This window comes from Plectropomus leopardus, chromosome 4 (genome assembly GCF_008729295.1).
Source record: "Plectropomus leopardus isolate mb chromosome 4, YSFRI_Pleo_2.0, whole genome shotgun sequence".
Lineage (NCBI taxonomy): Eukaryota > Metazoa > Chordata > Actinopteri > Perciformes > Serranidae > Plectropomus > Plectropomus leopardus.
In genome coordinates this window covers 16,753,718-16,770,326 of record NC_056466.1, presented here as the reverse complement: position 1 = coordinate 16,770,326, position 16,609 = coordinate 16,753,718, and the positions used below count along the sequence as shown (strand labels likewise).

General features: G+C 40.5%; 1 protein-coding gene across 1 annotated transcript in view; it reads left to right on the top strand.

Annotated features, from left to right (window-relative positions):
• Positions 1-576: 576 nt before the first annotated feature.
• Positions 577-16,609, top strand: part of fbxw7 (F-box and WD repeat domain containing 7) — a 105,562-nt gene continuing 89,529 nt past the window's right edge. Inside the window, exons 1-3 of the mRNA XM_042484994.1 lie at positions 577-726; positions 10,448-10,696; positions 10,970-11,512. Of these exons, the coding sequence (XP_042340928.1) occupies positions 577-726; positions 10,448-10,696; positions 10,970-11,512 (942 nt within the window). The remainder of the gene's footprint in view (positions 727-10,447; positions 10,697-10,969; positions 11,513-16,609) is intronic.

Here is a 16,609-nt window from a genome sequence, read left to right as displayed (position 1 = left end):
TGGAGTTGCTGCCGGTGGTGGTGGTGGGGGGAGGCTGTACAGTGGTGGCAGCAGCGTTGCCGGGGATAGCATCCTCATTGCACAGCAGCCGAAGGCAGTAGAGGGAGTGGAAGAAAGCGCATGGCAATTGTGGGAGACAGAAGGGAGTAGTGGCAGACGGTGCATCCTGAGTATTATTTGCAGTATCAGGAAAAGGTGTTTTGTGGATGGGAGTGAGTTTGGCAAAAGAAAAAGGGGAGCTACAGCAGGTGGTGTGTGCTGAGACAGAAGTACAGCAGAGGGAGTGGAGTAAGTGGGAAGCAATCACGAGGGAAATGGACCGACAAACTGTACTTACTAACTCACGTGCCCTAACTGTGGAATAAGGTGAGCATCGGCGTCTGTGCTATGTTGACTGTAGATCTTAGTGATCTCAGTGACCGAGTACCTGTGGATCAGCACCATGTGGAATAATAACAGAAAAGGCATCAGCTGTGAGGACAACTGAGGGAATTCGGCGAGGACCAGGAAGTGGCTGCGGCTTGCAGCTTTTTTTTTTTCCACACGTCTTCTAACCCCAGAACAGCCAGTCTACTAATGAGCAAGTCGATGTGTGGCTGTGGCTGCAGCATCATCTCCTCTTTGATGAAGAGACTGGGCCGCACAGCGTGCTGCTCAGACCTCTTCTCCAGCCATACTTCAGAACAGCTGCAGCGCCTGGCCACTGGCTGCCCACCTCAACCAAAGGTAACAATGCATCAGTGCCCAATGACATGGCCACATCTGTGTCTCCATGTCCCCCCTGATCAGTCAGGTGTATGCTTTTTATGTGCAATGCAGGAAACATATGGGGCCTGGCGTCGTATTGCAGAAAGCACCACTTGTGAAGCACAGCGACCTTGTTTATCTGCTTTGATAGTCCGAAACAATCTCCCAGGTATCAGAAGTGTGTGCTACCAGGGGTAGCAGCACAGCAATTGATTCTTTAATGGAACCAGGTGATTTAATGGCCGTCTTGCTGCCTTGACAACAGTGGACTTGCTTTCAGCTGGCAGAGTCATTTAAATGGATGATTGCCTGCAGACTGCCTGTGGTTTACAGTGACTGCTACCCCTCATCAGTTGGAGAAAAAGCTTTTTCTAATGGAACAAATAAAAGCCTAAACAAGATTGCGTCTGAGTGCTTGTGTGCACGTGCCAGTGTGTGTGAATGAGAGAGTGACTTTGCTTTAACACAGGCTTCTGTCTCGTGGTCGTAGCTTCTAGGGTTCCCTCTGTTTCATTGTTTGTTATGCACACGACTGTTTTAATAGTTGGCTGGCGCTGACTGGGATTTCAAGTCCCTCTCAGAGCCCTTCTGGCAGAAGGCCATTCTCACAGTGGAGGAGACTGATTCTCTTAGTTTCCAAGAAGATTTATGCTCTCGTGAGTAATGATAGAAATCCACAAAGGGAAATGTTGTGGTATTATTGGGCTGTTGCATGGCAACAATTCAAATAAAGAGATAATGAGTGACAGTTTAAGAGGAGGCGTAGCGCTTATAGACAAAACCATAATGTCACTTTTATGTTGAACAGAAGTCACTGTTTTCCTGAGAAAGCATTGTCAGAGAGTGAGGTACTTGAAACTGTGGAAATGAATGTGGAAAAATGTCGTCCCTCTGACAAGCAGCTCAGGGACTGAGGTTTCACTTTCTTCCTGTGAGACATCACAGGGCACCAGCTCTAAATAGAAACATTGATTAATAGCTTCTGTATTGAATTGGGGACAGAAAGGTTTCGACAAACACAGTGTATTTATAGGTTTTCTAGACTTTGTAGGAATCCAGAAAACATTTTTAATATTATTGCATTTCTTGGTTCAATGATTTTCTAATTACAAAAGTCAAAATCCCCATCAACTGTTATTAGTTTTTCTGCCACATGTTGCAGTTATTTAGAGGACAGAGACAGCAGAAAGTGTCTATCAGCTTTAAAACACCAATATTGGTTTCTTCAGTCCTCACAAATGTCCCACTTTTAATATTTGAAAATCTAAGTGGAGCCGCTATACATCCGCTGCTCGATCTATATTTCTTACCATGTGGTTTGTGAGCAGCCAATATTTTCCTCCACTCTCTCCCACTGTTCTATTAAGGTCATATTGGTGTGATTTATTGCTGCCATTCGAAGGGTGTTCAGCCCAGTCCTCTAATTCTCTTTCCTTATTCTCAACAAGGTGTATGCGCTCGCTGTGTCCAGTAGCCTTGAAATGACTCAGACTCTTTTAAGTCAGGATTCATCTTTTTCAAAGCTGGAAGTCACTGTCACACTTTCGCCCCCACAGGATCTCAGTTCTCACAGTCCATCATCAAACACAGAATTTCCTCATAAGAATGTTAATCAGGAATTTGAAATGGATATTATCATAGATGTCTCACCTTTTAGATAATAAACCACCATCTCAAACATCAGTGATTCATAAATAAGCGTATGTCTGTTATGTAGAAAATAGTGATTGTTATTATGAATTTGGTGTAGAATAATACCTTATTTAATCGAATAAAAACATAATCCCCATTAAACCATACTTTAAGGACAAAACCCTTCAACTGGAAACTGTGGTGGTGACAGAAGTTACATAAGGTCTGTTATGCTGCCCAGACACATTTACCAAAGTACTTTCAAGAAATTGTAAAACTTTACGTTTGTCATCACTTTTAAAATCTATTGTACTGACTGTCTTCATAAACTTCTGTCCAAAGTGTCTTCAATCGCGTTGAAAATTCAGTGTCGTCTCTTACCCTTTAAAACATTACTTTCTGAACCTACTTTAATAAAAACAGGCACTTCCTGGCAGCCTACTTAATGCAGGAAATCACAGGATTAATGGGACATGAGAAAGGGAGTTCTGCCAGCTGTACAGGCTCTGCGGTGGAAACCATTATCTGAGTTTGAGGGTTTCAAAAATCTGTAGTTGGTAACTTCTGTAAAAAAAAAAAAAAAAAAAATGTCACTATATTCACACAGCACTAAAAGAGACAGATTATCTGAGGAGTCTCTAATGCTGCTGTCAATTATGTCAGTCACTGCTCGTGAACTGCGGTTTAACTGGGCAGCGCTGATCAAATATGAATCAAGATTCTGTTACTGCATTGCCTTTTTTTGGCCTAAAAAGAAAAGAAAAGAAACATATTTTAAAGTACTTTTTAGCTGTAACTTTTGAAAGTTTGTGACCGGGTCGTCATGTTACACACAATCTACTGAAACAACGCACAGCCTACTGGCTTCAGCAAAGATTCCTATTTTACAGCTAAACAGTACACTAAAATATGTTTCTGAAAACATTTTCGGCAAGAAAAAAGCAATGCAGAGACAGAATCTTGACTCACATTTAATCACCGCTGCCTAGTTTGACAGTGTGTGCGCAGTTCAGGAGCAGTGATTGATATAACTGACAGTGGGATTAGAGCCTCCTCTGCTCTGATTGGTTGTTTTTGGTGACCTGCAGTAGAGTCTAGCAAATGCCTTTGGAAGCAGTTGGACGAGGCAGAGGGACACCTTTCTTTTCACAGACTGTCTCATGTTGTACTGTAGATTTAGTGACAGTTTCAGCTAATATGACAAAAAGTTATTTGTAGAAGTTATATTCATTTCGTTACCAACTGTAGCTTAAGGGATATTTATATATATGTACTGATTGTCATTTCTTTTCATAGACATGACAAGAATTCCTTAAGGAAAAATGACCATGATAAGTACTTAAAGATATTTATTGCAAGTAGTAAACTTTTTTTGCAGTTTAAAATTAACTGCAAATACAATTTCTTGTTCAGCTGGTACCCAGAGTACAAAAGATTGCAGTTGGACTATTTAGATCAGGACTTACAACTATTTCATAACAGTTAAAACGCCTTTATTGATTAGATGCTGCAAATCAGCTCAGGCAGTACTTAAAAATAACTTTAAAGAAACACATTTTGGTTAATTTCAAATGCCTTCTGGCCCTGAACATCACAGCCACGAATAGATGTTATCTCAGATTGCGTTAATTTGCATATAGGCAGGGTTTTACTGACTTGCAGTTTTTTTTGTTCTGCAGTGATAGGAAATTAGTTTGGATGTGTGATGGGGCGGGCAGGTTAATTGCTGCTCCTATGCCGTCCATAGAAAGTTAATACACACCTGTTGCCCTCCCAGCACTGCATTAGGACAGCTCTGCCCAAATCCATCCACGAGAAGCAGTCTTGTTGAAGAGCCCCATGTCGAGTCTGTGCACAAGGCTAAAGTAGTAAAATGTGTGCATGCCACAGCTGTGGCTTTATCTGTGAAGTGCCAGCTTGGCACCTCCCCCTCCCCATCAGCAGCTCCACCAGGGACTGTCTGCATGTACGCCGCACTGCCAGACTGCTGGGCGCACATTATCAAGGCCGATTTATTTATTAGTTATTATTCTAAGAAAATGGAAAATATTTTGGCCAGTTAGCATTTATATTAACATATTCAAGGACACAATCAAGGGATTCTGTCTAAGTTGGCATGCCGCAAACTGGTTAGCTAAAGAATCTCAGACCAGCAGCATAAGCTTTTATTATATTTGCACAAAAACTTAAATAGAAGTGAAACTCTTGAAGTTTTTTTAAAGCCATGTTATTTTTCTTTTTTTTATGGATAAAACTGACCTATTCACTTCGTGCTTAATATATTGTCATATCATTCTTGCTGATAAAACAATTTTCCTATTTACACATCCAACAGACACAGAAAAACATTAGCATCTGTTTGAAATTTGTATTTTTGGCCACAGCACAAAATGAAAATCCAATATTCATTCACCATTAAGCTGTGCTGTCTCCACCAACTCCTGAGGAGAACGTTTTGCGTTTTAGATGCAGATAAAAAGCTTAATTATGGGTCATTATGGTTGCTAATCTTGTCTGTTTGTTGTTTGCTGATGGGCAGGTAGCATACAGCAGAGTCCTACGTTCAGGCAGGTATTTGTACCAGGTGGATGACCTGCAAAAAGAGTTGATTAGCGGGTGGTGTCTTGTGTCTTCATTTTTTCCCCAGGTTTAGATTTGGGTGCAAAACCACATTCTGGTTAGATAGTGGGAGTTGGGTGATAAATATATTTAAAAAATGTAAATAATACTAGTAATTTCATTAGAACTTTTTTTTATCATTTTGTTAATCAGTTGATTTCGTATGTAAGCTCTATTTCCTGTGCCAGAATTACAGACTCTACATTTTGTGGTTACAGCAGTTTTAATATTGTGTGTTTTGACACACTATTTTACTGGCAGCAATGCCAAAATGATCAGTAGAAGAAATAAAAATATTAAAATTGTGGACAAAATATTTTTTTCATTTATTTTATTTATAAGGACAACACACTAATTAACAATTCTGTAAATGTGCCAGTGTTAGCCATCAGGCTAATTTTCAACTGTAGTCCTTTGGCAAGATGTTTTGAAACCTGTAAAATGATCAAATTTACACAACAACAGCAGCAGGACACCATAAATACAGCAACAGTTACAACAAACAGGAACTCTAAGACAGAACGCAAGCCATGTGAAGTAACAAGAAACAGTAGAACAACATACAAAACAATGGCACAGCAACATCATGTAGGGTTTTAGCACAACATAGCCATGCACGCAACACAAATCAACAACATATAGCTTTTTAGCACAGATTGTTATGTACGCAGCATGAAGCAGCCACACACACTAAGCATAACATGTAGAATGCAGAGCAGCAATTGTAACAAGAAACAGCAGGCATGAAATACATGACATAGACCCTAATAAATGTTATAAGATTACGTCATGGGTTATTAATATGTTTGTATGCACTAAAACAAAGGCGGATCGTGCAACACAAAGTTAGACATGTTGTCAATAAAATAGATTGCGTCTCATTAAAAAAATGCCATAATTTAGGGTAAAAACATCTCTGATCTCATTTTCTGTTTTCTTTCGGAGTCTCATTTTCTCTGCTTTCGCTCAGAGGTTCTCTATCTCCTGGGCACCTGTGTCACTTGTTTTCCTTGGGAGACACAAATTCACACCTGCACTCCCCAGCTATTTTTGTCCACTTCATAGCTCTTGCAAGTTTCATTCATCAGTCTCTATTCTTAGTCCTACAATAAAAAACATGTGCCAAGTCTTTGTTGACTACAAGTGTTCCTGGACTCTGTTGTGTTCCTGTGTGTCAGCTGCCCTGAAACACCAATTCAGCCACTTTAAGGGCTTAACAGCGGAACAATTTTGTAATTGTACAAACTTAAATTATGAAATGATTGTCTGTTACCATTTAAATGTGCATTAAAGTGAGGGGATGATCCAATTGAAGGGTGAATGATGAAATGATGAAAAAAAAAACCCTTTAAAATAACTGTCATTTGGCTGTAATTGAACAAATACTGAAAATCTCTCAGGCAGCAGTTGAATCAAAACTCAGCTCCATTATCCTGTTTCATCAGCAACACGTTTTTTATTGTGGGTCAACCTCTCTCACCCTGTTTGCACTGCTCTCAATTGTTTGAACAACAATAACAACAAACACATTTCATGCTGTGTTTAGGAAACTAATTACGGAAACCTCGGCCGTTCCGGTAAAAGGCAGGGACAACTTCAGCTATTCATAGCCTTCCTCTTCTGAGCTCGCAGCAATGAACTGGCAGTCCCGAGGGGGGGCTGTGCAATCTGAGATAGGTCTAATGCTTCCCACCACAGCACCAGCACCATACAGCCAAGACAGGGAGAAGCCTTACAAAAGGAGACCAGTGACTTTTTCTTCAAGGTCAAGGCAATTGGTTTTCACTCAGACAGATAAAGTATGTGAGCCTAACGAAAAATATGTTCTCAGCTCGTATGCAGTGCATCGAGGAGATTTGGAAGTGCAGTCTGCATGGCTGAATCTTAATTTGTCACAGTTAAGATTAGCTAGAGACCTCATGTGGGCTCTGAAAAGGCCTATTGGCACTGTTTAAAGCTACATTAGCTGAGATTATGGACAATTCAAAAGACAAAATAAACTTCTTTTCAGAGATGTGCGGGACCAGAAGTAAACCTCTGAACCCCATGTGCCTGATAGTAAACTGCCAAATGAAACTAGTCTAAATTAAGAGAATAAAAACTTGAAACCAGAAAGAATTGTGTACTAATTAAGGATCAGACAAAAAATCACGATAAAACACTGTAGGAAGCCCCTTTTTATATTTATTGTGGACTGCTTTGACAAAGTTACATAATTGCATGGCCATTATATGGGTTTAAATCATAGCATTCAGAGTCTGTAATGATGTTTCACTGCCTTGTGATTTGCTGTAGTTGACGTAAGTTTTAATGACTTGCAGAATATTTGTTTTTTTATCTGGTCTTACAGAACTTCACTGCCACTACTAATGTATGCACACCTGGTGGCCTTGTGTAAAGAAGCTTCACTGTAGTAGTTATTTCATGCTACTTGTCTTTATAGCTTCACATGTATTGATGGAAGTCATTGACACTAAAAAGACATAAGGATGACACTGCTTTGAATGCTGCCTACTCAGCCCACTACCACTTGGACAGGACAAATCCATGAATCACTCATCCCACTTACCTTTATTTACATAAGTCTTTCTCACCACTTTGATGTTGAGTCAGGAGAATAAAATTTGTGCATTAAGTTGATTTGCTTTTGAGTGCTTTAAGTTGTGTTTGAGATTGTGCTTTGGTTTCAGAATTCAAAAATTTAGATGTTACTGGAAACTAAGACCAAAGAGGATACAGAATGTCTTTTTGTTAAACAGCATTAAAACTGTCAGTGTTGCCAACTTGGTGACTTTCTGGCTGTATTTAGCACAACCCCTTTATTGCTAAAATGCGACTAGCGACAAATTTAGTCCAGGAAAGGGAGAAAATATATTATAATGTAATTTATTCTTATGCATGCTGCGCTCAGAGTAATTACAGTCCACAGCTCTTTCACCATTAACGTGGGGTCTCTATCCCTTTCTTCTCCTGCACTGTGTAGCAGATGTGTCACAGGCAGGAGGATAGGAGACGCTGCTCAATCTGATAGTTCAATTGTAATGAATTCCTATGGTTACATTTATGTTCTTGCTCTATGGATGGAAAGTGCAAGAAAGTGGTGCACTGTAGTATAGGCGCTGTAGTTCTCATGTCATTCAAATGTTTAGTTGAGTATTTTTTTAGGAAATTTAATTTGGCGATGTTGTAATGCTTCCATTAATGAACAAAGAGTGCACAGTGCCATTTGGAAAATTCATAATACGTACTTTCATTGGCCAATAGTTGGCACACTGATAACCCAGCTAATTTGACTCTGATCAACCTGAAAAACTTTGTGGACATTCATCACGTATGATGCATGCAAATTCCAAAGACAGTTTCTCTTTTGAAAAACACAAAGCTGCTAGTGAATGCTCTGCACGTGCATAGAAAGAGGCTGCCCGTGGAAAAATGGAAACATGACTTGCAAATCTAATACATCTTACGACTAGTTGTACTCGTTCCATCTATTCAAACATCTTTGGACAAAAGGTGCCATTAGTTTATTTGAAAGAAATGATTTTTAGTAGGATCGTACTTGAGAATTCACAGCGTGTATGTCGCCAGATCAAGCCAACTGTCCCCCTTTTTCAGTTTTATAACCAAATAAACAGACTGTGATCGGACCATAGATGCAGCAATTTAGTCAATTTAGTGACATCTTGTGTCTGTGGGGCTTTGTTACTGTTTAAAAATTCATTGATGTTGACAACTGAGATTTTGTTTCCTGTTTGGTAGCTTTGCCAGATGTCTGAAAGAGTCAAATCAGTTGTGTTTATATTGCCCCATCACAAATTTACTTCACAGTCTGTTCAACATACTGCACCCTCTCTCTGTCTTAGACCCTTAATACAAATAAAGAAAGCTCCACAAACAATCCTGGCTCTTAAAATTGTAATATGGTTAGATTTTTCAAGCTGCCCCGTGACCCCGTGGACAGGATTGAACAGGATGGATGCAAAGCTTCACTGCTTCCAGTAGAATAACCTGTTGTTTTATGCTTAGCATCTAGAAATATAGAAAAATAGAAAACAATTTTTAGATTAGAGCTGCATTTGGAAAACAGCATGAGGAAAGATGGGCATGAAGTGGTGGCTTTTACGGGGTGTTTTACGTGGGAAGCACTTTGGTGTGGTTTACTTACACTGATAATTTAACTATAGTCAATAAAAGTCAGTTAAATTTATGGGATTTTGAAATAAAAAATTATTGGTTAGTCTACAGGCCTGTTATCATTCAATTAGTGTCTTGTTCTTGTGTAGTAAAAGCCTTTTTGCCTGTGCAGTTTGATGCAACAATCCGATAGTGATCTTAATGAATGGCTCTGGTGTTGGCCAGATGTGCCAAATCCCCATTTTATCATAACCTTGCAGCAACACAAATTTGTGTATAAAGTATATAAACAGTTTAATAGAATTTGCACAAGTCTGAAGAAAAGTTTGATGTATGGACATCTCCACTCCCAGTTAAGAAGTTATGTGTGCAGGAGGCCTTACATCCTTCTGTTACTGCACTATAGGTGGTAGTTTATTTGTCTGAATAGGTACATAGAGAATAAACAGCGCGTGCGTCCCTTGTTTTGCAATCATGTGTGCAGTCAGTTTGCAGGGACACATGGATTGAAAGAAACACATGAGAGTTGCTGCTGTGATGGAAGCAGATTAACATTGTGGCTTGAGTTTGATTGCTGTTTGCATTGCTGCGTCTGTGACACAGCGTCAGAGGCAGAAGCTGTCTCATTGTAGATAAAGCTCTGGTGCCAATCCTTCAATTCCACATATGGTTTGAGACATTACTGAAGCACGCTATGTGACTCGTGTGTTTATTCAGTAGGTTTGCCATCATAATCGTGAATGCATAGCAGAAAGCTAACGGATTTAGAAGATAAACAACATGTCTTTAATTTTTCCAAAGCTTCTAGACTACTCAAATCTTAAGGACAGTTGTTGGACTAGCTTCTGGTACATTTAAGCCATGTTGTGCTTTCATATTTGACAGATTGGACTTTGTTTATTGGCTTTGTTGAAAGCTGGAACACTGGTAGCTCTCAAGGCTTTTCTGCCCATCCGTCCGCATGCGAAGCACCAGCATCCAGCGCTGTGTGATGTGAAGCCAAACACAATCACTCCCACCTTTTTTCCTTGTCTGCTGCTGAGCAGCAATAGTGTGGCTCTAAGAGCAAATGTTTAATGTCCATTATTTTAATTCAGAGGCAAGAAAAGAACATGAATAAGGATATTCACACTTTCTCTTGGAGGGAATAAGCTATTGAGCATGGGTTTGTTTGCATGCACTGATATCCAATAATCTTTTAAGCGCTTGTTTGATTTGTGCCTCATAAACACAAGCAGAGTGTGGACACAAGAGAACAATTAACATATTTTAACCATCTGTGCTTTTTGTCCTTTTCTTGTGCGTCTCTTTGCAGAATGCCAAGCCCTTCTCCTCCTCAGACAGCCTAGCGAAGGTCCAGGAGGTAGCAAGCTGGCTTTTGGAAATGAACCAGGATCTGCTGTCGGGGGGCAGCAGCAGCAGGCGGAGTCGAGGGCCGGGGGGTCCGGCAGTGCGAGGTAACGCCTCCTCCACGGCCCGGGCACCCCAGCAGGCAGCAGAGGAGGGTGATGAAGATGAGCACATGAACCGGGTAGTAGAGGAGGAAGAGCAGCTGCAGCAAAGGGTAAGGCCAATTGACATTCAACAAATGATATTGTGGTCACACGTGAGGATTTGAAATATATGCCTGTGGGTTTTAAGGGGATTGAGTTGTGAGTTGAGGTTTGAAGAAGAGAGAGATCAAATCACGTCATCTTATTGTTGAAATTTGCTTGAGACCCGCGCCCTAACCAAGACAGATCTTTAAGGCAAATTTACTGTGCAAGTATAAGTGCATTTGATTTAAAATCAGACCTTTCCTCTGAGGCTTTGTATTGTTTTGTCTGTCTCTTCACAGCCTGAGGCGTTGCAGGTTGATGGCGAGAGAGAACAGCCATGGGCGCCAAGTGAATCTGGAGCCAGCAATGGCCCTCGGGGACACGAAGAAGGGGAAGAAGAAGAGGACGGCCCTCCGAACGAAGTGAACGGAGGAGAGAAAGGAGCCCGATGGATGTGGGGGCCAGAGCAGAGGCGACTGCGGGGCCAGCCGCTGGGCGAAGAGGATGAGGAGGAGGAGGAAGAGGAAGAGAACAACAACAGCAGCAGTCACCAAGAGGAGGAGGAGGTGGAGGAGAGGACAGAGGGAGGGGAGGAGCAGGGGAGGGAGGAAGAGGAGAGGGAAGAGGGCGAGGAGGAAGAGGAGGAGGATGAGGACGAGGAAGAGATGGACCAAGACAGTGATGACTTTGAACATTCGGTGGAGAGTGGGAGGGAGGAGGAAGAGGAGGAGGAAGGAGAAGGGGAGGAAGGGCTGCGGTCTCCCTCTCTCAGGAACAATGTGTCGGCCCCCAATAACAACCTGGACTCGGGTTGTACACACCAAAGCTCTTCCAACAAGAAGGTAAGCACAGCTGTTGTTTGTTGAACCGTTTTCACTGAAAGTATTGTTCGTCTGTCTGCAGAAACAGTCTCTGTGTAAACAGTTCACAGTGAGCTACTGTTTCTGGAGGAGAACCTGCTGTTGAAGTCATTTTTCAATACTACGGGCACCACAAACAAAATTCCTTTCACCTCTGTAACAGCAATATGGCGAAGGCAGGGGCTGATACCTCAAAACCTGGGCAAATAAAACAAAAAAGCATGGCCAGATACCGTTAGACCAAAGTGATAAAATGTGTAATTTGTGTGAACTGACCCTTTTTGTGCACTTCAGCAGCAGGCACAGAAGTTTCAGCAGTTTCTGACAGGCAGTGATTGGTTAATATCACATCTACTGCTGTGAAGTCTCCGGCGCATTAGCAGCACATAGTTCATATTTTAAACAGCAGCTCCCCCTTTTGCCAGAATCATATTACTGCACTGCACACTCATGCATTGTACCCTCCAACAATTTACCCAGTGGATAAAGATAAGGATACTGAAACTAATTTCTATATTTGAAAATGCACACACAGAAGGAGGGCAATTTAGGATGAAAAAGGTCTAACCTGAACTAAAGAGTGGATATGAGCTAGGGGTCAGAGAAGAAAGCGCTACAATTTGGGATTAAATATCAGCCTGAGGAGCTTTTGAGACTGGAGAGGGTGAGTGATCTATTTGCATGGTTTGTTACCAAACTTACCCATTCCTCATTTATTTGTTCACGTTTCTCCTTGATAATGTGACCTTTTTTTGCTACTATTTCTGTCTTCTATTTCTGATACCATCACAATCTTTCCCAGTTTATATCACTCCTGAGTGAGTTTTGACAATTTCAAAAGTTCTACCCCAAATCTTTGGTATATTTAAGTACAAAAGGCAAAGTTTGCAGAAGTGATGTGTTACTGGTTAGCGTCCCTCACCTAGGGGAAACTGATCAGGTGACGAAAGTAGATGCTTTTGTCCATTTGCAAACTCAATACAAAGTTATTCTCACCTTTTGAGTTTTTATAAAACATTTTTTTCCTGTTAGGAGTGGTCTTTTCCTTACTAGCAAAGGCTATCCAATCCTGTAATCTTGATAACGACCATATTTTAAGACATCAGTGTAGGGGAGATTATATACCAACATGTTGGACAGCACTCTCCAGTCTTTCTGCTGCAAATTGAGAAAGTGGTTACAAATCTTGCATTAAAAATTTGTCTTTGTATTGTGTAGCAGACAAATTGTATCCAGACATCCAGATGGTTAGAAGAGTCTTTGAGGATTCTGGAAATACCTTCAAAACAAAAGTTGTCTTCAAACATCCAAGTCTTCATCTTTGAGAGATACTGATGTTTCCCAGTGTGACTCCAATATAATGCCAAGACATGAGCGACAATTGAACTAATAAGCTATTCTAAGTAGCACTGAAGCTGTGGACTGACACCTTACTAAGACACACTACATGTTTTCTTTACTGGATGGGAAGATAACAACCTGAACAGATCACAATATTTTAGTGGAACGATGATGTAAAGCACATCATACTACCACCATCGGTACCAAAATACGTACAGAAAGCTCTGGATAAATGCCGATGAATGCAGCTGCAGTGTTCAGTCACAACAGCAAAAATTTCAGAAAAACATGATGAGTAATCACAAAGAAAAGTAGAGTAGTGTTTCTTTGCATCTTATTTTACCTGTTTAATCACAGTGTGTATTCCAGCACCATTTTGTTATGCACTTTTGTGATAAATGAAAGTGACAGTGTGACATCAGCTCAACAGACTCCTCGTAAAATCCTTCATTCATGTTGAGAATATACAGAGCATGTTTTAGGACATGTTAAAACTCCAGGCATGTTCATGCCTCACTGATTGATCTCTGACATGATGAGTGACGAGTACGGAGAAGCGCTTGATGTTCAGAAGACAAATGTAACTGATTGTCAGATCTTTCCTCAGGAACAGAACTAATGTGCTCGGTTCAAAGGGCTCTGATGTAGCACAGCACCAGTGTGTGGATGTTAGCGCCGGTGTTTCGTCTCAGTGATGACTGATGGCATGCTTCAGTGGCCTTCACAGCACCTGTATTTAAAGGGAGGAAATGGAGGTGGCCATGACATTTTCTAGAGGCTAGGGATGATATTCATAATTCGCAGTGTGTTTGCAATGCACGGACATGGAGTCTGACAAGAGTAAACTTATTAATCAAAGGGCTGGCATCCATAGATATTGAAGAAGGGTCCAGCTGCCGCACCTCATTACCCCCTCACTCCTCACTAGGGTTGCAGCAGTATACTTTTTTTAAGGTATATGGTGGCATGAGAATTAAAAATTAATATCCATTTAGTGCACATTTGCATGTTTGTGGTAAAGAAAAAAAGGCAACCAGACAGAGACTCTCTGCATATGCTCATTTCCTTTCCTCCTCAACTGCCTGTCAAACTTTATACATACACTTCCATGAAAAAAAGAAAAAAAAAATGGTTTCAAGTTTCAGTTATGAGTCCGTCTTTTTTTCTTGGGCATTTATTTGTATTTCACTGTGATTGTGTGAAACTTTGATTACGGTTATCATACTTTAAAAATCTCATACCGTCGCAGCCCTACTCCTCACAAACAACATCACAATTCTCCTCATGATCCCCTCCAATGAAGCTGTACCACGTGTCATGTCTGTCCACGTGCCTTTTCTCTCTCTAGTATTAACCAGTAGCTCTATGGTCGTGCAGTGCATGGCTGTCTTATTTAAGCAGTGCCGTTTTGGCTTGCTAATATTAAGTCATCTTGAGTGTCGCCCCAGCCCCGAGACTGCTCACTTTAGAGTAATTTCTTGATCTGTGTCACAAGGATTTAAACCATAGCCCCGCCCCTTTAGGAGGCTAGTGTCAGTCTTGCGTCTTTTCATTCCAACAAGTGAGTACGATTATGACGGATTCTTTTCCGCCAAAGTCAGTAAAGAAAAGATTGGACTCATTTTTCACAAGCCATATATCTTAACATTATCTTAACATTCTGAAACCAATTTATCATTTTTGGTAAGACAAACAAAGAGAACATAAACTTTGTTCAAGACCTGTCTCTGTCTCAGCAACACACTCTCGCAACATCTGGCAACAACTGAAATGAACTTGTACTCGGATGACATCAGATATTAAGTTAGCAGATAGAAAACGAGTGCTAAAATGAGGATCAGACTTTAAATTTATATTCTGTCTAGTGTTCAATGTTCCCAGGGTCATGAAATTCCTGGAAAAGTTATGAAATAAGAAAAACTGTTTTCTAGCTTGTAAAGCGTTATCTTTTTGTTATAGATCATCTTTATCCAACAAAGGCAATGAGTAATTGGCTTACCCAGACATTCTTACCCGAACCTTAACTAGTCTCACTCCTCTTGCCTAAACCTGACCAATCTAACCGGCTAGCCAACATTACTTCATTAGTTGAGATGCTAGTGGAGTTGGGGTGTTTTAAAAGTCCACATTGGCTAGTTAACAGTAGCTGAGTGTGTTAAGCTAAAGTCCCGGGGGAAACGTTAGCTGTGATGCTGGCACAGATAAGTTGTGTGAGTGGTACAGTAATGAAGTGCAGAGGGCCACTGCTAGATATTTTTGAGTTACTGTGTTATTACTCAGTATGTCATATCTCTCTATTTTAAGGCCAATAAAGGCACTTCAGAAAATACTGGGGCTAATTTAGATTTAATGCCATCATGGTGGTGTTTGTTTCTAATAGTCTGTTGTGGCACATGAGTTGTTGGAGTATCGGGATCACTTCAGCAGATGGTGGTGAGAGTCTATTAAGAGTAAAAACCCTCCCACCAGTACGATTATTTGTTTCAGTTAAACTGCTTACTCTGTTGTGCATTTGTTTTCTGCATTTTAATTAAAATCTGCAGCATCAGGCTCCCTTATCCTGGATTTGACCAGTTTTAATTTTGACCTATATCCACATTGTAGCTTTCTTTTCCAGACTAACACCAGGGGCAAGTATTTGTATTGTGTGTAATGTACCGATGCTTACAATGTTTTATTGCAGTTTTATCTTATCAGGCATTCTCCTTAATATACCAAAGGCAACTAAGTGCACACCAGAGATAAAACGCCCATCTCAACAGACAGTAAAGATTAAATTTGTGACAGATTTGTCATCAGCAGCATTGTCTCATGACAAGTACACCGCTATCCCCACGCCCTTCTGACAATAGGAAGCTGCACAGCAAGGAAGCTTAATTATTGCCGCTGAAGAGCATGTGTCTCTCTTAACTGTGACAGCTGTTTCCTTTATCATATGTCATACCTGTGGTCTCAATATAGGGTGATGTGTGTGTGAGTGAGTGAGAGCCTTTGATGGAGACATTGCCCTTGCTTATATTGGCCCTAAATATAGCCATCAGTCTGAATTGGCTCCTGTGTGCCTCTCACCATCTGACACAGCTGTCAGATAGGTTTGTCAGGGTCTTAGTCACTGCAGTTGGCCAGCTGGCTTTGATGTTGAATGTACACATTTTGTTTCAGCTGTGGGTCTTGTATGCTTGGAATTTGGAGTGGTGTTGAAAGAGCAGATTGACATTTATTGACAGCTCAAGTGAGATTCATCTGACACATTTACACTCACTGTGTTTTAGGTGTAATTTGCCTGTATAGATAGTTAAAATGAGTTTGATAGTGGAACATTCGGTGTTTTTAGCTGCTCAAACTATATAGGGGTTTTGCGATGCACATTTACAATCATGAAAAACCTCTAATGATTCTTATGATTCTTCAGAAGCATCAGTACATGCTTTATTTCTTATGGTTGTTGCAGTATGTATGAATTACATGAGACTTTTAAAGCCACTCTGTCACACTTTTCAATCAACAGAAGTTAAGAAAGCGCTGTACAGAATGTAAAAACAGAAAAAAAGATGTAATTAGGCAAAACCAAGTAATAAAATGAAATGCATAATGATAAAAAAATGATAGTAGTGATAGGTCAGAGATGGGTGAAACAATTAAATATAAAACAAAATAAAATTTTGTTAATTTATATTTAATTTAATATTTAATTGTTTTACCCAGGTTGTAACAGGGATACTCACCTTGTTTTGTCTG